Source organism: Aplidium turbinatum, chromosome 17 (genome assembly GCF_918807975.1).
Source record: "Aplidium turbinatum chromosome 17, kaAplTurb1.1, whole genome shotgun sequence".
In the NCBI taxonomy this organism is placed as follows: domain Eukaryota; kingdom Metazoa; phylum Chordata; class Ascidiacea; order Aplousobranchia; family Polyclinidae; genus Aplidium; species Aplidium turbinatum.
In genome coordinates this window covers 2,593,588-2,621,124 of record NC_137488.1, presented here as the reverse complement: position 1 = coordinate 2,621,124, position 27,537 = coordinate 2,593,588, and the positions used below count along the sequence as shown (strand labels likewise).

Genomic DNA, 27,537 nt, shown 5'->3' with positions numbered 1-27,537 from the left:
AAGCAAAACAAAGTGGTTCATGGAATTTTTTTCTTAAAAAAATGGTCCATGGTACAAAAAAGGTTGAGAACCACTGATGTAGGCTATACCAGTGAATTTGTTTGCTAGTTGGTCTATGCTACTGCAATGTGAAAGGTGTGCACAAATAGCCTTGACTCGGGGCTTGATCAGTGTCAGTGCAAAAAAAGCCGATTCGTAGGTCTACGCAATCTATCGTAGCGCACTGCAACACGAAAGCAAAGATGCTGTCTAATTAACTCATTTGACTCTTAGCAGATTTGCTCTTACGGCTGCAACATTCAAAACACCAGGCTTTGGCGGCACACCAGTGTGTGGCAACACAGTTTGGAAACCCCTTGTTTAGGCAACTCCAACCAAGTTTCATTCCTGACATGGCCATTAAGGCCAACAGATTTCAGGCCGGAGGCGTTGTTTGTTGTCCGAAATTAATTCTAGTCGTTTATCAGTTGCCAAGATTATCTACTGTCTCACTGCTTTATTGCCATGCGCCTGCTTTGAAGAGCTGAAACTGCTGGAGTTTGTATTGATGAGCAACCTACAGTGGAACAGATTTATGAAGCGCAAACACTTTAAACTGTTCGTATGTTGAAGCAATAACAGAAATAATGGTGAGATTCAAATCAATTGAAAAAATAAAAATACAAAGAAAACAAAAATAAACATAAACGAACTGGAGACAATCTACAGTTCAATTTTGTACAAGCAACTCTGTTCCCCTTCTCCGACAAAACGCCCTCAATTCGTGCCTTTTATTGAATATCAACATCAACTTCTGATTCTTTCCTTCAACCAGGATCTTGTTCTTGTAGTTCCTTCTTTTCTTGCTGATAAAACCTGAAAGAAAAGAAAATCAGAACGGACAGACATGTAGCAGTGTGATTATGACTTTCTAGGGCAGAAGTCACCAAAATTTTTTGAGAAAGGGCCGGGTGACTGCGAGAAGAGATGCTCTCCGGCCACATAACGATTTTCTTTAACAGTTTGCAACCTGTGGTGGTGATTCAACAGAGTGGGTGGGATGCATTCAGATGTATTCAACAATTGACGCGTTTAGTGATAGTTGCAGGCAAATGGGTTGTGGAGGAAAATATCATTATTTTGTCATAAACTCTCAAAGTCACATAAACAAAGTCAAACAGTAAATACTTTCAAAAAGTTTAACAATACATATAACAACCTGTATGTCTCTAATTTAGTTTCACATTCATCAGCTAAATGCAACTACTGTATTGTTAGAAATGAGAAAATAAAATAATCCAGATTTAATACCCAAATTATTCAGTATTTAGAAAATAAAAAGGACGAAAAGTTGAATAGGACAACTTAAGCTCAACATTTCACACAGTGTTCACTTTTAAAAGGATTTGTACTCAGCGTTATGTCACATTCCTTGCACAATGTGACGTTGGCGGGCCTTGTGGATCAACCTCGAGGGCTGCATCTGATCTGTGGGTTGTAGGCTACTTTGGTGCCCCCTGATCTAGGGTATGTTGTGCTTTCTTTCGCATCACTGACAATATTCACAATCACACTATGCATTCACATCAATGTCGTTTGGTTTCTAGTATAACTTGAGGTTACGAAGAAGATGTATTCTATGTATTCACCAGCAATCACAATTTGTTGGATGTTAGTTTGAAATAAATTCCCAACACTACTGGTCATTAGGCGATAGTTTATCAGCTTACAGCTTTACAGTTGGTTGTATTTATCATAGTTTGTGTGATACTATAGTGTAACATTTCAGGTACATGCTTCTGGGCAGCCAATTACAGGTAGAATTGACAACAATGGTGGTACGATACTGATGACCTTAACCACATGGGCAAAAGACGTGTCTATCGCTGTCAATTCTTGTTATAATCGACATATAGTTGATTGGATAGTCGTAATATCTAGCATTGAGGTTAAACCGTAATTATTAGCAAATCGAAATTACTCGCTGTTCTAGTGAGTACTCCCTAAGCTTTGTGTTGACTGCCGGGAAGAACGCTCCCTTTTCTACGGGCTAAATTCCTATGGTCTCACGGTGTAGCCTGTAGGCTAAAGTTAGGGTCAAATAAATTGTAGCCAAGACCACAATTTATCACACCATAAAACTTCAGCAGATCACATTCTATATCGACACCTTTTGTGGTTTACAATTGTTTTAATGCAAAGCAACATGTTGAAAGCAAAGTTTGTTGCTTGTTTAATGAGGTTGATTGTGCGATGGATATAAACCAGTTGTCCGTCGTCTCGTAAAGCCACATGTGACCATACGAAGTCAGATGTGTACCATGAAGGTAATCATTCGTCCTAGTGATTCTGGTGAAACATATACTTTACATTGCTTCTTTTGCAGAAACCGTATGATTTGCTGTTTCACTATCTGTTGAATTCCTTGAGTTGATGTAACTGGCACTTGAGCCAGATCCGTCACCGAACTCAGAACTGTTTCTAGACAACCTCGCTTTTGATCGCTTTCGTCGAAAAAAGTTCCGAGAGCTGTCTCCGTTCGAATTCGCTTGAGATTTTGTTTGATATCTGTGGAATGAAAGTTAGATATTCGGGGCGAAATAGCAGTTTCGTTGTGATAGAACAGTGGTTTTCAACCTTTTTGGTGGGACGAAACCCAATGAAACATTTCAAAAGCTCGAGGAACTCCTGTTCAATAATTTAATTGCCTTATGCAAAAAGCATCATTTGATTAATAAAATTAATTTAAAATACTTATGTTCAGATTTATTTATTTACAATAAAAATACAAACTGTAAACAATTATATTTATTTTCTCATAAAAAATTTAATGAGAAACTTGAGCCTGGTGTTTCTTGCACAAGTGTTTAATATTGGGTCGTGTGTTTGACAGACACACACGAAGTTCATCTTCCACAGACAGCAATTGTGCTCGCCTCTTGTGCTTGATGATTATATTTAAACAATATGCATATAATAATAAAATAGACTCTCGGATTTGAATGTAAACTTGCGGAACCTCTAGACTTACTGGCGGAACCTTACGGTTCCGCGGAACCCTGGTAGAAAACCACTGTGTTAGAATAATGTTAGAGATACCACTTAACTTTCATGATAAGTTTTTCATTACATTTAGACTGGGTATGGTATTCATTAACATGTTTATAAACTGTTTAAAGTTTTTAAATTGTTGCCAGAACTGGGGTAATCTGTCAGCATCGAGCATTGCAAACCCCAAATGGTTTATTTTGCGTGAACTATCCATTCGAATATCACACTTTCTTTCTATTTCTTTGTAGTAGCTCCAGGACAACATTTCTTGTTATAAACCTGGCCGCTGGGTGGGAAAAATTAATGATTGTTAGTTGTGATAAAAATAACAGCCTACCTTGAAGCAAGGTCATATATTCTTCTGATCAAAATTAAAATCAAGATAAAATTCACAAATAAAATCACTTTTTGTGGTGCTTTGTCTTCATGGCCAAGTGGTCCCGCAGCGCCCTTTGTATGATGACGATGGCTCGGATTCTTCGAACGAATTCTTCCGAGTCCATTGTCTCAGTGGCTTCGGCAAGCTGCTCCTTTGTCTTGCATTTCAGCATGAACGATTCCAACATCGCTTCTTTGAGGTTTTTAAGCTGTGGGGAATCCCCAAGGACCTGCGTGTTTCAGCGAAATAAGTTGCTTGTACATTTTTAGTTCTTTCGTTGCACTCATGTGCTTTTGCGTTGCGCCGTTTTGTTGAAGAGCTTCACTTTCTTGATCTAGCCAGTTGTGGTCATTAACAAAACGTTGGGAATGAAACTGATTTTTTCTTGCAAAATTTTGTAGTAACCTAACTTGCAGACATCAGGGGAATGCAAGGGGTTTTAAAAGCACTCCCAAAATTATCGGATTGCCTTCAAGTATAGTATAAAGTATTAAAAAATAAAGAATTTTGAAAGTAACCTACAGCAGTTAAAACATTGTCATTATTCTAAAGATTCGTCATAACACATGACTAGGGAACTGTGTTCTGAAAGCTAGTGTAATTTGATATTGCCAAAAAGAACCCGCAGCATCAGGCTATAACAGATCGTTTGAATCTACACTGTGAAGTATTCTAAAGTGAAGTATTCTACAACATGTAGCAACATGTTTCTCGGCAGCCGATTGTAGCAAGAATTGACAGCGATAAACACCATGTTTCGCCCATGAGGCCGGGCTTTTTTTTGACTTTTGTAGAAACATTTTAACTACTACTCTTGTGGCATGAGTTAGTGGTGCGATACTGACGAGCCCAGCCTCATGGGCGAAACACGGTGTCTATCGTTGTCAATTCTTGCTACAATCGGCTGCCGAGAAACATATAGTTGATTGGGTGGTCTAAATGGCTAGCGTGGAAGCTACACCGTTATGGTTAGCGAATCGCAACTGCTCGCTGTACTAGTGAGTGCTCAGCCTTGTGCTGATGGCTACATGATACTACCAGGCTACATGACGTCACAGAAAACCACTTTCAAAGGTGAAAAGTGGAAATTAAGCTCAAGTTGTATTTGATAATATCAAAAAGTAAAAATAAACTTGCTTTCTTGATGAGAGAGATGATAACTTCCAGGCAGTGGATTCGTCCGTCCACGGTTATTCTCATGTGGGAATAGGATATGAAGGCCGTGTTAGGGTGGACGACTTGCAGAGGGTAGTCCAAGTCATTCAGGAGACGCTTCAGCTGATCATATCGCACAAACTGCGTCAGACGATCGTCATACCGTTGCCATACCTGTCATAAACAGATCTTGAATTGAATGCGTTGGTTTTTTATAAATATACTTGAGTATTAAGAGAGTCAATTAGGTGTTTTTAAAACCAAATTATAGCTCTCTGCGAATGCCTTAGCTTCCACACAACAAGGTGGTTTGCACTAGGAAGTCATCAGCAAGAAATCAAAAGAATTTGATGCTGATGTGGAAACTATCATGCATCACACATACAATAGAATAACCCCATTGTTACTCACCTCGAAAAACTGTTCAAAGTCGTCGGCGGTGAGAGGTTCTGCGTTTTCACGTGTGGCAACCTCAAAGTTTTCAAGTATGACGGCGATGTACATATTAACAACGATAAGAAACGTTGTCATAACGTACGTAACGAAGTACAAAACTCCTGGAAATAAATTAACGCTGATTATCCAGTTTAAGACACAAAATTATTGAGATTGTTTAGAGCAATAGTTCTTAACCTTTTTTGCCACGCCTCCCTTTAACAATGATTACAAGCTCTGCGCTCCCTCACCCAGTCTCGAACAACTGCAGCACCAAAAGTAATTTTGTTTTTGTTGATTACGACACCTATGAGTGAGGTAGGCTTACTTGAAATTGATTCTAAGAAACTATAAAACTGAACTAAACTAAGCAACTAGATTTACCCCTAAGAAACTAGATTACCCCCTACCCGGTTAAAAACCACAGGTTTAATGATTAAAAGAAAAAACAATAACTGAAGAAACAACCCAGAAAAAACTCTCTTGATATAGTTTGCTTAAATTTCATATCAAAACGTTATGCTGAGAAAAATCTATGGCTGATTGAAATGAAAGCTGTGTCCAACGGATTTTGCCTAATTGCGGTGATTAATAATAAGATGAATATTTGCTGAACAAAGCAGTAGAAGTTTTACCGATGGTGCGATTTCCGCAGTTGCCAGGTGAACCATCCGCAGGCTTGTCGTCACAATATGGCGCTTTGTCTCTCAAGAGCGGCTCTATGAACCTGTCCCATCCCTCGGAGGTTGACACCTGGAAGGTACGAGCTTGTTTTTTACTTTCATGCTACTTTTGAAATTAGAACTGTCAGGCGACATCGTAGTTTGAAGGATGCGTTTATGGAACAGAGTAAAAATTACTCAACTGCAAGTTTTGCTTGAGAACACAACACATGAAGCTCAGGAAAGACTAAACACCAGGTCTGTGTCAACGATAGCCGTGCCAGCACGTCACGTACACTATGCCGCTTCTCCGGAAACATTTTTTTGTTACAACATATGACGCACAATTCTAGAGCATATACAAGGAGCTCAATGGTGGAACTCGATATTTGTTTCTTAGTTATTGACAAAATTTATATCAAGAAAAAGTAAAATGTGATCAGTAACTTTTGTAGTGTGTGGTGTCTACCTTATCAGCTTTTGTAAAGTTTACAATTACTTTGTCTATGTTCTAAGATGTTACTTATGAATAGGAACAACCCTGTGTGGACAGGCGAGGAAATGCGATGCAAATTGTTGCTCAACATAAAGTGAATACCGGTACTGTTGATATAAATAGGGAACAAGCAATAAATATTATTAATACTACAAAAAAGTGCTCAACGCCAAGCAGAGCGAATTACATCAAATGCAGTTACTCGTCTCTAAAACCCCTTACAGGCTGCTTCACCCTTCTGATGATCCCAAACAAGGATGAAACATCATGGGTTTTATAGACTAGTAACTACGCTTGATGAAGGATAAACATGGAATAATGTAGCTAGCTTTTTGCATATTTAAAACTTTTAAAAACGGTAACTTTTAAAACATTAAATAATGTTTTGCTAGCTTTTCTATATCAAGCAAAGTCATTCACACAATTGCATTGCTGGATATTTTACCTGGAAAAGAAGCAGGAAAGCATTTGGGAAGGTTTCGAAATTGAGAATGTCATCTACTCCTGCGATGTGCTGGACGTAAGGAAACTGTGACATTCCAATGATCGCGTAGATACACATCAACAGTAGGAGGAGACTTCCGATGTTAAATAGAGCGGGTAATGACATCATAAGTGCAAAGAGCAGCGTTCGAATCCCCTATGGAGAAAAATAATTATTAATACAAGAATTAGTATGAAGACAGGAAGTGATGACAGTCACCTATAAATGACAAAGTGATTAGAAACACTAAAGCAAGAGATGTTTTGGCCCATTAGACATATTTTAAAAATATTAGAGATAATTGAGACTCAGCTGAGATAAATTTACTTTGTGACGTAATACAGTAGCAACGCTCTACCGTTGAAAGCCTCTTTTAAACAGACAATTGCTCAACAAATTGCATAGACTCGTTGTGAAACAGCGGCGGTATTCCCTTTCTGGTTATTTGTTTGAACTTTATCTTGATATGACTCCATTGATATTTCCTTTCTTCCAACTGACCAAACTTTACTTTCCAATTTAAACACTCGTCAAGAAACGTTCCGCGTTTAGGAGGTAGGTTTGAGTTGGATAGTTTTGTGACATTAGTGGATGATTTCTAGTGCGTATCAAAAGTGATTTGTGACAAAGTACAACAAAAAAACATATTGATAAGTTGATATTACCTTGGCCTCTCTGATCAATCTGAGTATTCTTGTGACTCTGAAGAGCCTGACGATTCTAAAGATGGTTGGCTGCACGAAGTACTGAGACATGACGTCATTCAATCCAGTGGCTGTGGAGATGTTCACTGTAATTTGTGGTTTGCAAAATGGACGTTAGTGAGGACATGCTGCTGTCAGCCAGTGAAAGTGAAGTTAACGCATATGAGTAGCAAACAGCAGTGAAGAAGCAAATCTGTGAAGCGTGAATGGCTAAAAACAGACATAACAAACTAAGTGGAAAGTTAGTTTCCAAACAATGACCACTTCGTACTTTCAACAACAGCAAACGCTATTACTTTTTAAACGAAAAACACGCAGAGTATTTGAGCATGAAAATGTCACGCATTGAGATCTTTGGCATTGTGGCAGCACGAACTGCATCCAGTTGTTTTTACAAAAATTAAATTATTCAACTTGCGATAAACTTAGAAAGTGATTGTTATTTGTTCACTTATGCAGGTAAGTGACGTATGGGACTACAAACACATCTTGAAACTACTGGGTTTACCGTGAAGTTCTCAAATAGTTTTTTTTTGCATCAGCAAAGTGTTGTTGTTACAGCGGAACCAATTATCACGTAACAAGAATGTTAGAATGTTAAGTTGTTTTGTGAACGCAAAAAAAAAACAGAAAAAAAATTAATGGAAAAGTAACACATCGGTGTGAAGAGGCAGTTAGGTTTGGGTCCAACATTTCCAGGTGCATTTGATGTGATAATATGAAATCAAGCAACTCTTGTTGAAACATTTCTTACATGGGTAACAACTTGATGGTTTGCTTTCAAACTTCTGTACAACTGCTGTCATGCAACGCTACACAACGTTATTATGACGTTGTGTTGAACACACAAAACAATCATGCCCAGCTTGAAATTTATAAAAGTTTTTTGAAGAACTTTCAGCTTGACTGGGATGAGGGGACACAGTGGACTGACAATCAACACTGTGCACAGAAGCAAAGCAAAAACTTGACATTAATGTCTCTCCTTTAAGAAAGCTTTCCAATGTCGATTTTGTTTTTCTCTATAGGAGATTTCTAACTAGTTGTGAAGATAGAATTTGGATAAAGACTAAATTCTTCAATTTCACAACAAACAGTCTTGATATTTATGATCACTGAATCAATAAGTTCAATATTATTCAGATGGGTTTACCAATTCTCTTTTTCATCCAAGAAATGGTGTAAAACTATAAAAGTCATGTTTACGGAACAAAACATTAAATTCTCATTAAGTGGTTTACCTACTAACGATACGACCACAACCAACATGTCAAAGACATTCCACGTCACTCGGAAGTAGTGAAGGCGCAAACCGATCAACTTCAAGATGGCCTCCAGAAGAAATATACCTGGAGAGGACAAACATTGTGTGAAAGAAATTATTGACATCGTAAACCGATAGCAGGCCATAAGTTTATCAGAATCCTTTAACAAATTATCAAAAGTTTGCAAATGAATAATCGTCGAAAGTGAACAACCAGAGAAAGCGTCGTCAGAGAGCTTCATCCCAGTGTTGCTACATCTGGTTAATCCGGTAGAAACGTGACACGCAGTAGGCCTATAACTGGCTCTAAATATAACAAGAACAAACATTTTCTTCTGGTTATAATACTAACTATAAAATCCATTAAACGGCATCATCTATGAAGTCCATGGCGGGAAGCTTGCGTTAGCAAGCAAAAAGAAGAAATATTTTTGTAGAATCTAACTCTCAAACTGATTATATAACCCTGGATGCACTAGAAAAGCTGCGTTGTTGGTGTCCTTTATGGATTATAGACTCATAGTGTTGCACATGGATCATTGACCTTGGGCAACAGAGTAGTCAAATCTGGAACAACTCTGTGTACGATGACAGAAACAATTTTGTTGCAATCAAATATCTGAACTCAAAATCAGAAATAACGAAGCCAGTGGCGTAGCTAGGGAATGTGCCGCCCGGGGCGGATTCAGATTTTGCCGCCCCTTCAAGAAAAAGCATGTGAAAATGAAATGCGTTTTTTTATCAGCACTGCAATACGTAACGTGCTATTTTCAATTTGCGGTGTACAGTCAGACAAACGTACCATTATCAGTAGCGTAGCCAGGAATTGTGAAAGGGAGGGGTTTTGACGGCCGGCGGGCGAAGCCCGACGGCGTACTCGCCGAAGACGACACTTATCGGCGGGGGGTCTGGGGGGCCTCCCCCAGAAAATTTTGAAAAACTACTTTGAATTTGGTGCATTCTGAGAGCATTTTCAACAAAAATGTGGGTATGAATATTCCTGTAAAATGGTCATGTTTTCTTCGGCATTTTTCGAAAATAAAGCTGAAGTCTTTATGTTTTCTTGTTGCTAATTCCTGACTGAGATATTTGAATGTTTGGTATTGGCAAAACTAGCTCTTTTAATGCAGTTTCGTTTAAAATTAGGCAAACCTTTTTTTAGAGACATAGGTTGATTGCTTTTTTTGCGAGATTATTACAGTTTTATTATTTATCAATTTTCTCCTTAGTTGATCCAAAAAACGATCTTATTCCGGTAAGTCACTAACTTTTATGTTTTAAAGTTGACCCGAAGTTTAAAAAATGTAACGTCATAGACGTCATACATCTTAATGAGTGTCAGACAAAAAGCTTTGAGACAAAGAAGTTACTTTATTTCTGATATATTCAAGTTTTGTATAACGATTCACTGGAATAGGGTATAGGCTATAAAAGGTTAGTGCAATTTTTCACAGCTGTAGATATTGCGGTGTTTCCATCGACTGCACGAGTTAGCTGCATACCATGAATACTGAACCGTTGTAGAGCGGTCACACCCTGCTATATGAATTCTGAAAGGTCATTCGAATTATAAAGCATAATATGACACACAAGTTCTTACTCATTTTAAAAGATAAAGCACCAGAATTGCTTTAACATGTCGAATTAGTAGAATCATGCTTACAGCTAACAGCTATGAAAAAATCATCAACACATGCAATAAGAATGCAACAAATCATTGATACTGATGAAACTAAAGGGAAAAAGGAAGTCGACGAACTTTTTCACACATCTTGTTAATGACATCCTCAACAGTTGGGACCAATTTTCTATACAGATTAACCAAAGCCAAACCGTTTAATCGGTTTTCAGAGGTTGAATTTCTTAAATAAGTTTAAGTCTTCGAAGAGCAGAAAAAGATCTTTCATTGGTGCAAGTGGTAGGCTAACTGGAAGAGTAGCCAGAATGCGGAGTAAAATATTAATGTTTGGAAACGTTGACTGCGGGCAAAATGGCAATGCACTTACAGCACTTTTTGGCAAACTGGTTTGGGAAGAATTGAAAAGACATCGATACCACATATACGCAGTTCAGATATAATAGCAAGGGCGTTTATACACGGCAGATCTGCTTCGTAAAATTCAAAAAGTGATTCAGTTTTCTCCATTTAGTTTTGCTCAAAAGGGGGGGTTGAAACCCCCAACCCTCCCCCCTTTGGCTACGCCACTGACCGCTATAATCTAGTAATATACTGAATGCAAAAGCACAAAAACTGCTGCAGAATTAAAATAATCAATTTGTAACCTTTTACAAGGCTACCCAAATTTGATGAGCATGTTTCCGCCTCTGCTTAATAAAGGCTAGTATAGGAATTTTGTAACGTATTAAAAACATAACGGCAGAAAAATTCATGAAAATTTGAAACGTTTTTAGATATTTAAGATGTTTTGACAGGGCCGGATTTAGCAGTAGGCAGAGTAGGCAGTTGCTTAGGGCGGCAAACTATTGGGGGCGGCAAAATATACGAATATATTACATTGATAAATGATAATACTGTACGTGAATATAATAATTAACAACAGATATATAGGAATTAATAAATATTTTATCACATCACACACATTTATAAACAGTGCGGCAAGTCATGTAGGCTATGGCAAGTTATCGCACCTAGAGTAGGCTACTTCACGTTTGATTGGTTTTCAACAATATGTGCTGCTTAGCGCTTGTTTTATTTTTCTGTCTCGCTTAGTATGGAGGACTAGGGTTTGTCTGTGCAATTTTTATTAATCTTTGTTCGGTTTGTTTCACTGTTAATAAATTTAAAGGAGCCTAGAAAAAATGTTTTTAGTCAATGTTAGGTTGATGGAAAAGTTGCAGGCTATTTTGTGTACTTGCCTTGATGCTTAAAGTATGTAAACCATGAATGATCGCTTGAATGATCTCACATTTTTGAGGATTAACTCATCTTCACTTGTTTCTACAGACTTTGAAGAAATTAGTGATTTGTTTGCAAGAGAGAAAGCCCGCCGCAAGCGATTTTGAACAATTAGTTCATTATGCAATGACATTCATTGATGTATTCAAATAAACTGTGCAAATAACTTTTTTGTAAGGAATTGAAAATATAAATCGTAGCGCACCATCGAAATTTTTTTTTAGGGGGCGGCACTTTTCGTATCTGCCTAGGGCAGCGCTTAGGCTAAATCCGGCCCTGTGTTTTGAACGTTGCCATTCTGTTTGCTTTTATTTTTTGTGTACTTTTGCATTATAAAAAAAAAAAAACGTCCTGTCTGAAAACGTGCCGCCCGGGGCGGTCCGCCCCCCCGCCCCCCCCTAGCTACGCCACTGAACGAAGCCCGTTATACAGGTGAAATATACCAATATTTCAAGGTTTAAATATGCGAGTAATTTTTGCAGATTTCTCATGAATACCGCTAAAACTACATTTTTTTTAAAGCACATAAGAAAACACATAATAAAAACAATCAATTTCCTGTCCTACTTACATATAAAAGCAAAGTTGAGTTTTTGGAGAACATCGTTCAATTCAGGAGACATGTTATAATGCTCAATTGCCATGACAACAAGATTGACCAGTATGAGCGCCATGATGCCTATCTCGAATTTTCTGTCAGACACCAAATCATAGATCTGCCAATGTAAGTTTAACATAAACATCTATGGTTGATATATCACTCAATCGCTCCATAAAATTAAACTACATTACGCTTGTGCAAATTTATTATGGTGTTTTCCAAACACTGTTTTATCGATGGATGTTTTAAACCTTTTGGTTTTGTCATCTTTTCCTTTTGTTGGTGCCAAATTCGTGTGTTTACTTTATCGTTCTCTACATGTTCGCACCAGCAATGAAAAATAAATTTGAATTGATTCTTGTTCTACTCCCCCAACTTTTTTTCGACCAGTGGTAGCTTAAGCTTCCCATAACTTATAGAGTAAGGTACCATTGTTTTTCTCAAGCTTAACATTGTACAACTGATTGCACTGACTTCTTCATTTGAGCCTTTCAGACAGAGAATCTCTTTTGTACCACCTCAATTTTGAAAGGCTTGCTATTTTGGCAACATTCACAGATAGAGCCTATAGGTTTGTGTGATTATCTGGTGAGTAATTGTCTAATATTAAACAGGTAACTGATTATTTGAAAAGGATTTTGAAAAAGCCACCTGTTGAGGTGAAAGGTCTACGATAAATTACAGACAAGACTAAAGTTGATTAATTTTTAGCGATCTTATCAGCTGCCTCTGTTTTAAAACAACAGACATTTAATACTTTAAACATTTGTGATTACGAAATCAACAATCCTGTTTTCTTATGTTGGATGTCACCACAGTATCACGTTTGTTCATAGGATCACCTTGTTTGAAAAAGGATTGTCTGGTCTTGGTATGGGTTTGGTTGGAGTTCTCGACGCCATTTTCTTCATGGCGTTATAATATTGCCTCTGCTCTTCAGTAAGAAACACACCATCATCTCCTCCTGTGAGGAAAGATGTGTGAAGTTTATTAGCAAAAGATTTGAGCAATAAAAGGTTCTTTGCAGCAGGCAGGCTAATAACAACATAACCTAATTTGATAATGCAGGTGTAGCATGTATGTTTATTTGCATTGTATGCTCGTATTTCATAAAAACCCTCCCCGTCCGCCGCGTCAATAGCTCAACTGATTAAGCGCTCATTTAGTGCACGAAGAAGCCGCAAGATAAAGCATCGCTGGTTCGACTCTGGGGGTGTGCACTTGAGCAAAGCATTTTAAGGACTGCTAGTGGATGGAATGATTCACAGACAATGACACATTCAAGTAGCAAAAGGAAATTTTTCTCTGTCAATCTAGGTAAGTCAGTAATTCAAAGTCTCTACAAGTATTCAAAACTATTAGGAATAATCTATCAAATGCTTTGTCAGTCCGAGGATAAAGATTCAAACCAATTAACAATCAAAATATTTCACTCGCCTTTTTGCTTGATCTTCTGTTGGTTAAAGTTGTCAATGATGACTCCAATGAATAAGTTGAGTGAGAAGAATGCACCAAAAATGATGAAAACGCAGAAATAGATGTAATAGACAAAGGAGACTTCGTAGTGGGGCTGCATCTCAATGCCAGTGATGTCGACAGCTGACTCCATAATCTCCAACCAGCCGTTAAACGTCGCCACCTCAAATCAAATAGTGATTTGGTAACATAAGCTGCGCACTATACAGTGTAATGCACGTAGTCTATAGTACTAGGCAAAGTTTTGTTCATGTTTAAGGATTTCATGACCATTAAAAATATGTAAGCAATGACCGTGAACAACAAGTTTCAAATCTTATACTTTTGATTTTTACGAACATAATTTTCAAAGCATAAAAATTTCTTTAAAAATCTTTTCACTTTTTTTGACTACTGTATCCTTCTCTCAATTGACCATCTCTTGATATTTTGTTTAGAAATATTGTGGATAAAATGGTGGGCAGTTGACGTCATAGCTGACAAATTATTTGTTCTATGAATCTCCAAGCAGAATAGCTGCTATGGCATGAACTTACCTGCATCAAGGCCAGGTAAGCCTGAGGGACACTGTCGAAGTTCACGTTTGGTACGTGCCAGTTGATGTCCTCCGAATTGAGCCTGGAATTAGTTACAAAGTTCTTTTAATAAAAGTAAGAGTCGATCTACTTTAAATTTGTTAACGTTACTTCAGTTCATTTCTGACCAATGAAAGGAAGATGATGCTTATCACGACATGGCAGAGACCTAAACAAAAGGAAAAAGCGACACAAGCGACCGTTAAAGCGCGCCCGAGCCCGACGTGATATCATAATTAGGCAACAACGAATTTGGCATAATCACAACACCTTGACAATTTCACAAGTGAAAAGAGCGTAAGGTAATTATAAAAACTAATAAAAACTTATTCACATAAACTACATAAAACAATAAAAACTAGATGGATGATTGGTATGTTGATTGGCTGTAGTTCGCTATCAACGTTGCTGTGGGTAACACAACTCTTGGTGTTGATAATTTAGCTCATCAACCATAGCCGATATTGTACAATATTCCGTCGCATCTTCTAACATGGCACTTACATCTTGCCACATAACTCGCATTCAGCTTTATCTCTGACTGCAGGAAGAACGGAATTTGCAGACGCATTTAGGAGGATTTCCTTTCGAAGATATTTCATCAGCATCGTATTGTTTACTGAGCACTGTTCTTCTAAAGATTTTGTGGTCGGGGGTAAGTTCATTCGAAAACTTTCCGTTTCGTTGTAGCCAACTCGCATGGGTAAAATATCTCCAGTGGGCAAAGCAACGCATCTTCCAAAGCGACCACCGAATATATTCACTCCTAAAATGCTAAAATACATGAGAATATCTTAAATTAAAAAGATGTGAAAAGCATAAAAGCAAAAAAACGTAATGGCAACACCACACTGGAAGCGCCGTGAGTTTATCGATATAACCTTTTCATAAAGTAAAACAAAGCAACTTATCTGATTTAAGCTTTTGTCAAAAACAATATACTCAACTCGCTTTAGTAAAATTAACTTTTTGCTTGACATTGAGTACTAGTTTTTTAGGGTTGCGACAGTTGGTTTTATATGTACCAGGGCTGCCTGATTTGTGTATTTTGCCGATAAGTTGGCCATAAAAAATTACACTTTTCAAACTTGAACCAGTATGGCCACTTTTCACATTAGGTCAAACTTGGCCATTTTTTGCACTATCTGTTTCAATTTTAGGCTTAAATGCTAAGGAAATTTAGAAATAGTTTTCGTTTCGTTTCTGATAATACTGTAACTCTCAACACATTTATTCCTGAATAATTTTCTGCTGCTTCAAACAAGTAGAATTAATTTACATAAATTATGTAGATAAGATATGAGAAAAAGCCAATCAGATTTATGAAAGAATTAAAATGTCTGCGACATACACTAACTAGGCCTATCAATTTTAGATTCACCCATGGTGAAATATCTTGCAACATATACTGATGAAAAAATCATTTAACACTAGTTTGAGAAATTTGCAATAAAGTAGTTACTATAAAATGGCTTCGTTTCGGCTTACACAGTGCAAACAATCTGGCAACTCTGATGATTTTTAATGACAAGAAAAACGAATAAGCAAAAGCGAAGAAGTTTAATTTGACGAGTTGTCAAGACATGGCATCATTCCATGCCAAGTGTTCTCAGCAAATGGACGTTATTCTAAAACAGTTGGAATGCCTCTGTCAAGAAAAATCTTGTGTACGACCATTGACAACATGATTCTGGGAGGAGCCAGTTGTTAAAATGCTCACCCGAATATTAACCAGAGCACCATGCAGACGAAGAAGACGTGAAGAATAGGAGGAATAGCTCGAATTAACGCATCGACTACGACCTGCAGAGGAGGAAGAAGTGATGAGCCACAAGTTTAAAGCAGCAAATTTAATGGCAGATACCCAATGACAACATTAAATATTTGGCATTGTTTATTTTTCTAGAACAAACGTTCGATCTCTAGCAAGAGAACAATATAATATATTTGACAGCAATGTGAAAAAAATCAACAAAAGGTAACAAAGATAGCTATAATTTTCAATATCTTGTGGCAACAAACACTACAGTTGGAATATGAAAGCAAGGACTGCTTTGAAAAAGCAGCCTCCCTCATGTCAAAGATTTATTTACAAGCAATGGAACTCAGTCAACTCACTGAACGCATTGAGTCAAATTTAAAAATGAGTAAATAACAATAACGATGATCAAATAGGTTCAAACAGAGTTATGTTAATCTATAGCCTTTATTTCATAACTTGTTCCGTAGCAGTGATTTGTAGCTATATACTCATAACTTGCCCATAATACAAGCCCATCGGCATTTCAGTGTCGTGTGGCATGTCTTTCAAGTTTCATTATCAGCAAGTATTTTGAAATTATGAATAAACATTGCAACTGACTACTTCAAAACTTGGATAGGCCAATGACAATCTTGTTAGTTGTTGCAGAATAGGCAAGTTAATCGCAATCAATTAAAATGCCAATGTAATCACCTCACCCCTGCTAAGTATTTTGCAGGCTGCGATGCAAACGGCGTTTATCGTCAAGTGACATAGATAAAAAGAAAATTTTAGGGGCACAAGCAACTGTTGGAGGCGATAAACGTCATTTAACATGAATAATAATGGTATTGAAACAACATTGTAATAACATTGAAACATGATATTTTGGGAGGCAAGATAAAAAGTTTTGGGGGGCGATTGCTCTCTTAATCTCTCCTACGTTCCTGATGTCGTCTTAGAAATGAGACAAAAACAATCCAACTATTGGCCATAAAAATGCAGAAATTAATTACTTGATTTTTCTTAGGTCAAAAATAGCGAAACAATCCTTCTCACCTTCATCCCTTTGAATCGTGATAGCGCTCGCAGAGGTCGAAGAGCTCTGAAAGTTCTCAAAGCGCGAAACGCACTGAGGTTTGCTTGTTCCGCTGAGGTCATGGATAGGTTTATGATTGAAATCTAAATTTAAAAAAAGAGTTTTAAGAGCACTTTGATTTTTTAGTTTATCTCCAATACTGATCATGAATTTAATTTTCTTTAAGTTCTTCAACCAGGTTGATGAAACCGGTGCTCGACGATAAGAAGTGGAGTCCACACTGAAAGAGCAACAGGTGCTGCCCTGAGTAGCGCTAGAGATCGTGATCATCATGCAAAATATTGATATTGATTATTGATAGATATTGATATTGACAAAATATTGATTATCATGCAAAATATTGAGATGATCAGGAATTGGATCGTAGCAAGGCCATTGCCGATCGCTTGTTCATGTTTCAAGAAAGGAATGACAAACATTTTGAAGCCGACACTGCACTATAGCTTACCATGACAATAGCACAGTCAAGTATACACCACGGATTACTGAAGTAACTCTTCCATCCGTATCCAATCCATTTCATGATCATTTCCAAGGTAAAAAAGACGCAGCAGAATATATCAACGTAGTTAAAGATTCGTTCCACCGCTGGTTTTTTGTGCAAGTAAATGTCTTGCATTGCCTATGCATGAAAGAAATATTTATTATAGCTCAACAATTAAAACTGAGGAGATTCAATAGATTCCTCTCAACATTTATACTTCAATTGACAAACTTAAATTGAAGTAGATTCTTACCAAACTTATACTGCTAAGGAGGATGCCGAATATGACCAGGTAATCAAAGTATTTATGCTCAACGACTGTGTAGACGAACTGGCGGAGTTTGAAGAACAAGCCACGCTCAAAAATGGAATCCGGGAAACACGACAAGCATGGCTCAATTGATTTCTGAAAACAAACAAAACAATATTGTTTCTAGTTTGTTGATTGACATTATTGTATTAGATGTGGTTTTAATTTAGGCTGCTGCAAATGATCAAGATTGATTTTTTACAATAATTTTATCTATGATGAATAACAACAGACTTTACAACCAAAGTGACATCTATAGACACTGGTGTCAATTTAGTTTAAAGTGCACAAAGTGTGTGAACTCAATAAAGAGAATTTAAAAAATGTTGATTTAGAAAAACCTGTTGCCGATGACAATTAATTGACGACCAGATTATAAATGTTGCACATCAACCTACCTTGCTGGTCCCGTCTTGGTTTTCTTCGTTTTCACTTTTATTCGACACGTCAACATTGCTCGCCTGTAATGAATTATTATCATTATTAAATAAAGGTGGATTTTTATAACAAACATTCAAACAAGAATAAAACGATACAAGCCAAGCACCACCCACCTGACTTCCACCATCCCTCCTCCGTTCCTGACTGACTGATGCATCCGAGTGATCTCTCCTGGCATGATCTGAGCTGGAACTAATCCCTCGGTACCGTTGCCGAGCCCGCACCGCGGTGCTTCTGCTGGTACGGCGTTGACGACGACTTCTTCGGGACGATGACGAATGCAAGGAGCAGTCGGACACTGACTGCAGTGAATGACTTGTTCTGCTCGCGACTGAAAGTGGTAAAGAATGAGCTCAGTTCTTCATAGAAAAAATGATAGTTGATATGTTATCAAACATTTAAATAGAATTATATTAAATGAACATCCATTGCTTCATTTTTTGTTGGTTACTAATCAGTCACATATTGGTCCGTTACTAATCAGGTCCGTGGTAATGACATCCATCTTATACACACAGGTCTGCAATATAAGCAGGTTACCGATTCCTACAATGAGGCGTTAAGAAAATCTATCGTAAATGACAGCACCATTCTCATACCACCAAATGATAAATAAGATCCATGTGTTGATCACGAAACAAAAACTGCAACTATTCTCAAATGACCTCTCGGTGAAGTGAGACAAGATTCGACATCCTGTAAAAAAGGTCGACTCTAAGGCTAAGAAGCTCAAAGGAAAAAGTTACCTTCATGGTGTGGAAACGGTTTATGGTAAGATCCGATTGAGTTTGATTTAAAATGGCCGTTTTCAATGTTGAGAAAAATATCAGAATGTCGTTTGGAGATTAATTCTTGTTGTTCCATTGCACTTTCGTCTAAAACATTTAATTATTTTCAGTTAAAAAACGATCGGATTAATTTGTAAGTAACATTATTCAAATCATTTTCAAAACTCACAAAAGTTTGTTTTGATCTGCTTATAAAAACGTAACGCTGTTGTACCACACACACTCTGTTTACAGCTCTGTTGTGTGATCTCTACTCATTGATTTGATCCTAAGCAAGCCGTACAATAGCCAACAGCCATTGAAATCCTGAACACAACGTCACATGCTCTTTGAGTTGACTTGGACAGCAGTAGGTTGTATTTGCTAAGCATTGCTCAGCAAAGGCTACAGAAATCATAACTGGGCCTTTTTCTATATTTGAGGTTCGATGAAAATGGCTTTGAAAGAGAATTATGAATATAACTAAGCTGCAGTAAATGAAGGATTTTCTAATTTTCTGTCATCGCAGACGAAAAGTATCATAATATTTTACTTCACATAATATTTATAAGTGAAAAGATAACATAGAGGAAGGCAGGGCAAAACGGACATGTTTATTTTAAAGTTCTTTAATTTAATTTCTGTTTACAATATTTTGCGTTTCATGCGTTAGGTACATTGAGGCACCAAACAAGAACACATTTGCAATGTTTAAAACATGATTATTTATTCAGATCAATAATTATTTGCAATTCTTTTTTTTTGCTTTGGTGACCGTTTTGCCCCAGCCATGGGGCAAAACGGTCAGGGTGTGATGTTTTTAGTTTTTATTATGTTTTTAGTATAAAAGGCTGGTTCTTAGCAAATGAATCTCACTCTTAGCATGCTTTTCTGACTAAAATTTGTTTTTACCTGTAAAGAAAAAATGCGAATGACGGCTAATTTTTATGAACCATATTTACCAAACAATAAAATTGTCAATAAGAAAAAAACAAGGTCACCATGATGGCATGTGCATTACATGCATTACATGTGCAAATTTTCGGGCTTTATTGATAAAATATGCAATCAAACATGAGATATCACGTGTTTTAAACCGGCGTTCTAAAAACCAAGAACTTGCTGAGTGTGTCCGTTTTGCCCCAAGCAGCACATGTCCGTTTTGCCCCAATGAAGTCAGCAAAAAAAAAAAGGTTCTTCTGGCGTTACTAATAAACTTAAAACAATATTTTTTTGCTACACACACGCAGAATTAATGCTAGTTTGACCAAATTAAAAAAAAAATCCAAACGGTATACAAATCTCCTCAGAACACCTACTCAACCTAACGTACTTCTTTTTGAAAAACCAATGCAAAACGAGCTTCGGACTATCAGTTGCTTAAAACTGGCAGCACTGTTGCTAAACATTTACACACGATTTATTGGACTTAATTCCAGCTTGAGCTGCACTGCACTTGTTTTGAAGCTATCCATCACTAACCAGCACTTTCCTTGCCTTCCATTATCGTCAGAATGTTATTTCCATTCGGGGATAGCAGGATATCACTTCCTTCCGACTTCTTATCAATGGTGATGACAGTGAGCTCAGTGTCGGGGGTCTGCACTTCATCAGGGGATCGAACTCCGCACTTTGATATTTTCGGATAAATCATGACTCTGTCTTTTAAGAATCGGCAGCAGAAAAGCTAAAGCAAAGACATTTGTTTTAAAGATTTTGATTTTATGCAAACTTTTTTGAAGAAAATCGCAGAAAAAACTTTTTTTTTAAACAAGACAAAAGAAACTTACGTTTCTTGCAAGGCATTTAACCTTCTTTCTTTGTGCTTTCACCCACGTTTTGATTCGTTTCGAAACTTCTGAGATGCTATTTGACTCGCTTTCAGTTTGTTGAAGCACATCTCCACTAAACGAGTTCAATAAAAGTGCAAGGAACAGATTGAGAATCTGAAAAATGAATTGTAATAAATACAATGTTTGGAACAAATGATTGATAAAAAAATCATTTAATTAAAGCAAATTGATCTATTAAGCATTAGTTATTGTTTACGAAGAAAAGTCTTTCCCAGGAAAAACTCCATGCTAGATTTGAGACATCTAGTTACTGTATATTAGGATCACACAGGTGGGTGTGTGGGGAAGATGGAGGCAACATCTACGTCACTTTTCCTATAAGTAACTGCGATCATAACTAACAAGCACCAGAAGTGAAATCAATGTCTTCACGACAATCGTGACCGCTCCAGCGCGTAGACAGCCATTTTCAGAAGGTGCGCTGACGGTGGTCTCTGCTGACATCGATTGAGCACTCGAAATAAACACATTCCTGAGAAGCTATCAACTATGTTCTCTGCTTGCCAAAACCTTGCTAAAGTGCTTGACACCGCAGATCGCAAATATACAAATATATTTACAGAAAAAATCAACAAAACAATAAAGTGTTTTTAAGTAGTGAAATCCAATATTTGTTTTGTGCATTCAAATTAAATCAATACACACTCACCACAAGATTTCCAATAAAATATATGATGATGAAGAATGGGATGCACACTTCAGGCCTGGCAACGTTCACACAAACAAACATGTTTTCAACCCATTCCCCGCATTGTATCCTGAACACCACCATGAAAGCGTGGCAAAAATCACAGAAATGCCACCGGGGAAGGTTATCCTGGGTTGAACAACATCCTGGATTATTACACAGATCAACGAGATAAGTTTGCAATATACACTTCGACTGATTTAGCGTAACTTTAGTGTCTCAAATCAAGCTTTAAATTTTTTTTTCACATCATATTTTATGAGATACAATCATAGCGTACGGTGACTGTTTTTTGGGTGTTCACTGTTTTCTAGCAGACTTTAAACGCACACGATTATGTTTGCAGTTTGCTTAATATCTGTTCAGCTCACATCAAAATAAACTGATGTAGTATGATATAAAGAGTGACTGTGCAGATCAAGCATTTGTTTGAAATTTTCTAAAAAAATGTTAACACCCCAAAAAAATGGTCATTGTATGCCACTGGATATGACAGCACAGTATTGTTATTTGTACAGTTGTGATAATGTTCAAAAATGTAGTTTTTTGCTTTTTCTGCACCCATTGTAATACAGTATTTGTCAATGACACCTCTGCCACTGCACGTGTCTATCTTCCATTTGTTTTGCAGCACGTGGCATTTATTAAAGCTGATTATAAGAACTTGTGCTGAGAACTTGTACTAGAAGCTTGTGTTAAGCAAAACATAGGTTACTGTTAGCTTTAGTCACTTTTCCTAAGTTAGTTAATGCTATTGCTTCATTATTGTTTCCACTTTATATTTTAATACTGAAGATGAAGACAGTTTAGTTTTCGAAACGTTTGCTGAACATGAGTTTGGTATCTACATTTTGGGCTCTTTATTTTTTGATTAGATTAACCAGACGTTCCAACCATTTTGCTCTTAAACCTTGAAGGGTTCTTACAATTCAAAAAAGATTGTATCGAGTGATATTTCTAACAACCTGATATCTTTCTTTATAGTCTTTGTTTAACAGCTGCATACCGACCACAGCAAATATATAGAGCACCAGAAGAAAGACAAGCGTCAGATGCCAGAGCTTGCCGAGGGTCCGGCCAATAATTCGAAGTAACTTGTTCAAGGTCGGCCATTGCTTTGCCAACTTGACTATACGCATCTGTAACAAAGTTGTCAAAATGTCCCATCAAGCATCTAACAAACGATTACATGCAATGATGAAAGTGAAGTTTGTTTGCTATCAGAATGTAAGATGGCAAATCCAAGCAATTTATCAATCAATAAAGCGAGTCCATCCACCTTGTTTTGCGGTTGCTGGTCATGGAGTTGTTCACTCACTTTGCTAGGCTTCATTCAATCAAGATGTTGGTTACAATGAGTTGGTAACTCATGTAATGTAATGAGTTAATATTATAATTTAAGTTAAAATATTATTTTATATTATATCGAGAGTGCCAACCAATTGATATGCCAATTTGTTTTTGTTGTTTTGTGTTGATTGAACAGGACATTGTGTTGTGAAACACTTTATCTTGAAACGTGTTGAGGCAACCTGCAAGTATCTGACTACATTACCCCAATTGGAGTGATATATTTGTTATGCAGTTTCTTAAAAGGGTAACTCAGCAAACAACCCACCAAGCGGAAGGCTCGCAAGATAGTGAACCCCCCTGTTGACTTGATGACAATCTCCAACAGACTAAAGAGCACGACCACGGCGTCAAAGACATTCCAACGTTGCCGGAAGTAAGTGTAAGGAGATAACCCAACTATTTTAGTGATCATCTCCACAGTGAAGACAACGGTGAAGAACTGAAAAAGAAATTTATCTAGTTTACAAAAATGAAGTCGTGTATTTTTAGAAATTAAAGAATACCTACTTTCAGTTCATGCTTTTTGCTTTACTCGTTTTCTGTTTACTGTTTCTATTTGGCTTCACTTCTTTCATAAATGGTTATATTTAAAGAAAAATGTGCTTTCCTCTATGGAAATGATTAGCCTACTATTAACAAATTATCACTTCTTTTCGATAGATCACAACACTGCTGATTACTTGAGTTTGGTGAAAACCAACGTTCTTGAGCTAAGTATGAAATCTCGTAATAATCACATCAACACCAGACCACACAAGGGCTAGGATTGGCTGGCAGATTTAACGGTTTCAAGGGATGGTAAAATTACTGTAGCTACTGTTTCTATGGACCCTTTTACTCACCAAGTTAGCTTGATCGAGCATCTGTGTGAAGCCTGGTTCCATCGGGTGGTGTTCAATCGACATGAAGATCGCGTTGAGGGCGATGCACAATGTTATGATCACGTCGGCGAAGGGATTGAGAACCAAATCTCTAACTTTGTTCTGCAATAAATGAAGAGATAGTGATGATGATGGTGATGGTTGCAGATAACATGTTTTGTTGTTACTAACGTCTTTAATCATTTTTTTTTTGATATTTTACGAAATGAAGAACTTTAAATTTTACTTGAATTTTAAGTTTGCAAAACCTGCAACATGATCAACATAGAGAAGCACCCAGCATTGGAGCTTTGAAGAAGTTTTCAACGCCTTGTATTTGTCTAAAGTTTTAAGCAATTACGACACAAATAAAAAGGAACAGTCAAACACTGTTTCAAGAAACTGCAAAGCACAAAAATGGTCGTTTTCACTAACTGGTTTGGTTTTGAATCTTTACCATCAGACTGACAAAGCCTTGATAGGTTATTCTTGGTAGTTTCGCATACTTGCAGAGGCTCTTGACGCAGGGCCGAAAGGTAGGTATGTGTATCAAGAGATGTGCGTGCATTTCTTGTAATGGTTTTCAGCTAGAATATTGCACATAAACACCGAAAAATAGTGCAGATGCAGATGTTATATAAAGCAGTTTTAAGGTAGATCATCAACTTACTGTTACACTTTCTGGAATACACTTCCACCTGGCAAAGTTATTGATGAGTATAGTAGAAAAGCTTTTGTGTGTTGACTTTTTTCTCTTGCGTTGTGAATGATGATGATGATGATCTGCACGAATACACTTGATGTTAATACTTTAAATCTCAGTTTGTTTCGTTACCAATAATGATGATCATATCAAGGAGTACATCAAGTTGGATTTGGGATGATTAGAAACCGTCACAATCTAACAAAGATTCTATGCTCTCTTTCCAATACGAGAGTGTACCATTAATAACTTAAAGTAACTTGATCAAGAATACAATCAGAAAAGGTGGATAAGGAATGGAACCGCAGACTTTTCAAACACGGAATTATACTTGTCCCGCTGTGGATGTAGCTGATACCCAGGCAATGGATCAATTCTTGTCACATGGATCCAACGTTTGCAGATGTTGAACCAATGTAAAAAGGGTCGATTTATCGCTTGGATCATGACCATAATAACGAAAGTTTAATATCATTGCTGCAAACACAAAAAAGTTTTCTAGAAAGATCAAAGCAAGAACTTATTTAGGATTTGGATCAGTGACTTATTATTTGTCTTGCGTAAATACATTATGTGAGATTGTATTTTCTGAAAAATCAAAGTACTTCTCAATGATCGATATATAATAGAATCGTTGAGCGGAGTACCTCTGTGGATCAAAGGCTTCTCCGAGTCGTCGGGATTGGAAAGCGCCCTCACATCTGGAACTTTTATCTACAGTCAGAAAACAGAAATGTTTAAGCGTGATCGCCTTGAAACCAAAAGCAATGCAAGACGTAGTAAAGCAGAAAAAGTCATTACAATACACTGTGATGCAGATGAGCCGTATACTTGAAATGCGATATTTGAAGCAAAATGATTCAATTACAAACTAGAACAATCAGGAAACGAAAATCTTGTTTGTGTTCCAAATTGGGAAAATAATGAACGTTAATAGTTTGCCTCCTCCATTCCCTCTCAAACAAGAGACGATGGTTAAACGTTTAGGGTGTACACTTGGGCAAGGTACTTCAAGAAGATCTTTACGTTAAGCGACATCTATGTAAAAAAAAGTTTACAAACTTCAAATGGTCAACTACGGAGACCGGGCGTGCGAAAGAAAGACATAAAAATGTAAAACTGAGACGAAAAGTCTTCAAAAGTGGCGTTTCAGTTCGTGGTTAAACATTCAATCAGTTAATGAGTTCAACCTGTATCTCGTCCTCCCCCACGTCGGTCACGTACACTGCGTTGCTTTTCCAGCTGCAATCGTCAACGCTCAATGGAAATTCTTCTAATGGAGACTTCTCTAGAGGAAGAGACTTTAAAGTTTCTCCTGAAAGAGTAGATGACGATATATCTGAAAGATAACAACAACAGCTGCATGATTTGGTGCCATCTAACTATTCTGCGGATTTAGGTCAGGTATTAATTGAATTGATTATTTGAAATTTTGCACTTGTTAGAAATGTCATATCCTCACTAGCCTGCATGAAAATGATTCGTTTGTGTATTAAACCCAAAATACTAGAATAACTTTTACAAAAAGTTTCAAAATCAACTTTAATTTACTGTTTTGGATTGTCGCAACTTCTCCGTTCCCATTTGCCAGTTTTCCTGATCCGTTGCAAGAAAGCCGATGAATTTGTTTCCCATTGTTCAATGGTGAGGAAACAAAATCGGAAAGATAGAAGGGGCTCGGACTCTCTGACTTGCTGGAGGAGTCTGAGAGAGCGGTTTCGGGAAGAAAGATGGACATGGAGTGATCATTTTGCTTGGGATCATATTTGGTTTCTCTATTGATATCCACATGGACTATCTGCCAAACCAAAATCAAGAATGGACGAACAGTTTTGAAATGCAAGTATACCGTTTGGCAACACGGAAAGCACTAACATTTTTTTTTTGTGTTTTTAAATAATTTGTAATTAAACTTAAAATCTCATAGCACGTCATATTTTGTATAAGATCAGACCACAGTTTTGTAGTGATTTTTTATTTCAGTATGCCACCATAGTTACAGCAATCGAATACAACCAGGCGTAAATCATCAAAACAACAACATTTTATTCCATTCTAAAGCACAAGAGTTTTCGCAGCCCTACGTCTATATCAGATCGTTTCTGATAACTGCACAAAACAAAATTAGCGACACTTTTATTGCTTGCAAATTATTTTAATCGACTAGAAACAGCTCACCTTAGGAAATTCCACATCGGAAATCGTCGAAGTGTCACTGACCTTTCGCAAGAGTGGAACAAATGGAAGGGAATTGGCTGGAGCTGGAAAACAAAACAGGTCTTCAACTTCCAACAGATGGCGACAGTCATGGCACACAATGATTTCACTTTAAGTTTATGCCAAAAGTACAAAATAAAAAAACTGTGCTCATAGGTGCCTCAATGAACACAATTCTGATACATTTTCAAGTTTTTAACCATCATCATTTCATTGCTAACTTTAATTAAATTTGATTACCTTTGTTGCTTCCATGTGTATATTACGTCTTAAAATTCTATTTATGTTCACTATGCATTGTCGCAATGGATGCAGCATAAAATGTTTGATGAGACGGAATTGGAAGAATTACTTGAATCTAAATTCTAAAATCAAGTGGTTGTATGCTATCCTTACGTCTTTCAGTATCCGATTCTGTTGAAACCACTGGCATAGGGGGCTTCACCGCGAGGTGATTTCCCGATGCTGATGTGTTGACAAGGAATTCCTTTGAGGAAGTTGGAGGCGAGGTTGGAGTTGGCTCGGTGACCACCAGTTCGATAAGTGGCGTCGACGATTTGCGTTCCAACTTGGTCCCAAAGTTTCCGTTTTCTGTTCTTTTATGTCTGACTGACGAGGCCCTCTTGTGGCGAAACGAAAACCTTCGTTCATTCACTTCTTTGACGACGTCAGAGTTTGCGCGACGAACTTTGCTACAAAACATTTGGTTGTAAATCTCAAGCGTCATTTCATTATTGCACACTCACAAACCAATAATGTATTGAACAGAGAAAAGAAACCAATTTGAGAAACTTTATTTACACTTGTTCATTACCAATCTACAAGAAAATCGAAGAAGACAAC

The 27,537-nt window shown here is 37.2% G+C and overlaps 1 protein-coding gene across 1 annotated transcript in view; it reads right to left on the bottom strand.

The window, feature by feature from the left end:
- Window positions 1-539: 539 nt before the first annotated feature.
- LOC145786860 (sodium channel protein type 5 subunit alpha-like) overlaps window positions 540-27,537 on the bottom strand; it is a 61,575-nt gene continuing 34,577 nt past the window's right edge. The window contains exons 12-44 of the mRNA XM_082598600.1: window positions 27,091-27,386; window positions 26,656-26,738; window positions 26,029-26,275; window positions 25,668-25,816; window positions 25,083-25,191; window positions 24,445-24,557; window positions 23,757-23,897; window positions 23,180-23,353; window positions 22,527-22,700; window positions 21,523-21,690; window positions 20,811-20,966; window positions 20,503-20,707; window positions 19,000-19,128; window positions 18,367-18,584; window positions 18,211-18,273; window positions 17,756-17,908; window positions 17,467-17,640; window positions 16,979-17,101; window positions 15,899-15,981; window positions 14,683-14,952; window positions 14,140-14,221; window positions 13,565-13,766; window positions 12,970-13,091; window positions 12,098-12,242; window positions 8,587-8,694; window positions 7,307-7,431; window positions 6,603-6,797; window positions 5,635-5,752; window positions 4,976-5,121; window positions 4,547-4,738; window positions 3,436-3,638; window positions 2,350-2,547; window positions 540-855 (exon numbers count right to left, since the gene is read on the bottom strand). Of these exons, the coding sequence (XP_082454726.1) occupies window positions 807-855; window positions 2,350-2,547; window positions 3,436-3,638; window positions 4,547-4,738; window positions 4,976-5,121; window positions 5,635-5,752; window positions 6,603-6,797; window positions 7,307-7,431; window positions 8,587-8,694; window positions 12,098-12,242; window positions 12,970-13,091; window positions 13,565-13,766; window positions 14,140-14,221; window positions 14,683-14,952; window positions 15,899-15,981; window positions 16,979-17,101; window positions 17,467-17,640; window positions 17,756-17,908; window positions 18,211-18,273; window positions 18,367-18,584; window positions 19,000-19,128; window positions 20,503-20,707; window positions 20,811-20,966; window positions 21,523-21,690; window positions 22,527-22,700; window positions 23,180-23,353; window positions 23,757-23,897; window positions 24,445-24,557; window positions 25,083-25,191; window positions 25,668-25,816; window positions 26,029-26,275; window positions 26,656-26,738; window positions 27,091-27,386 (5,113 nt within the window). The 3' untranslated portion in view covers window positions 540-806. The remainder of the gene's footprint in view (window positions 856-2,349; window positions 2,548-3,435; window positions 3,639-4,546; window positions 4,739-4,975; window positions 5,122-5,634; window positions 5,753-6,602; window positions 6,798-7,306; window positions 7,432-8,586; window positions 8,695-12,097; window positions 12,243-12,969; window positions 13,092-13,564; window positions 13,767-14,139; window positions 14,222-14,682; window positions 14,953-15,898; window positions 15,982-16,978; window positions 17,102-17,466; window positions 17,641-17,755; window positions 17,909-18,210; window positions 18,274-18,366; window positions 18,585-18,999; window positions 19,129-20,502; window positions 20,708-20,810; window positions 20,967-21,522; window positions 21,691-22,526; window positions 22,701-23,179; window positions 23,354-23,756; window positions 23,898-24,444; window positions 24,558-25,082; window positions 25,192-25,667; window positions 25,817-26,028; window positions 26,276-26,655; window positions 26,739-27,090; window positions 27,387-27,537) is intronic.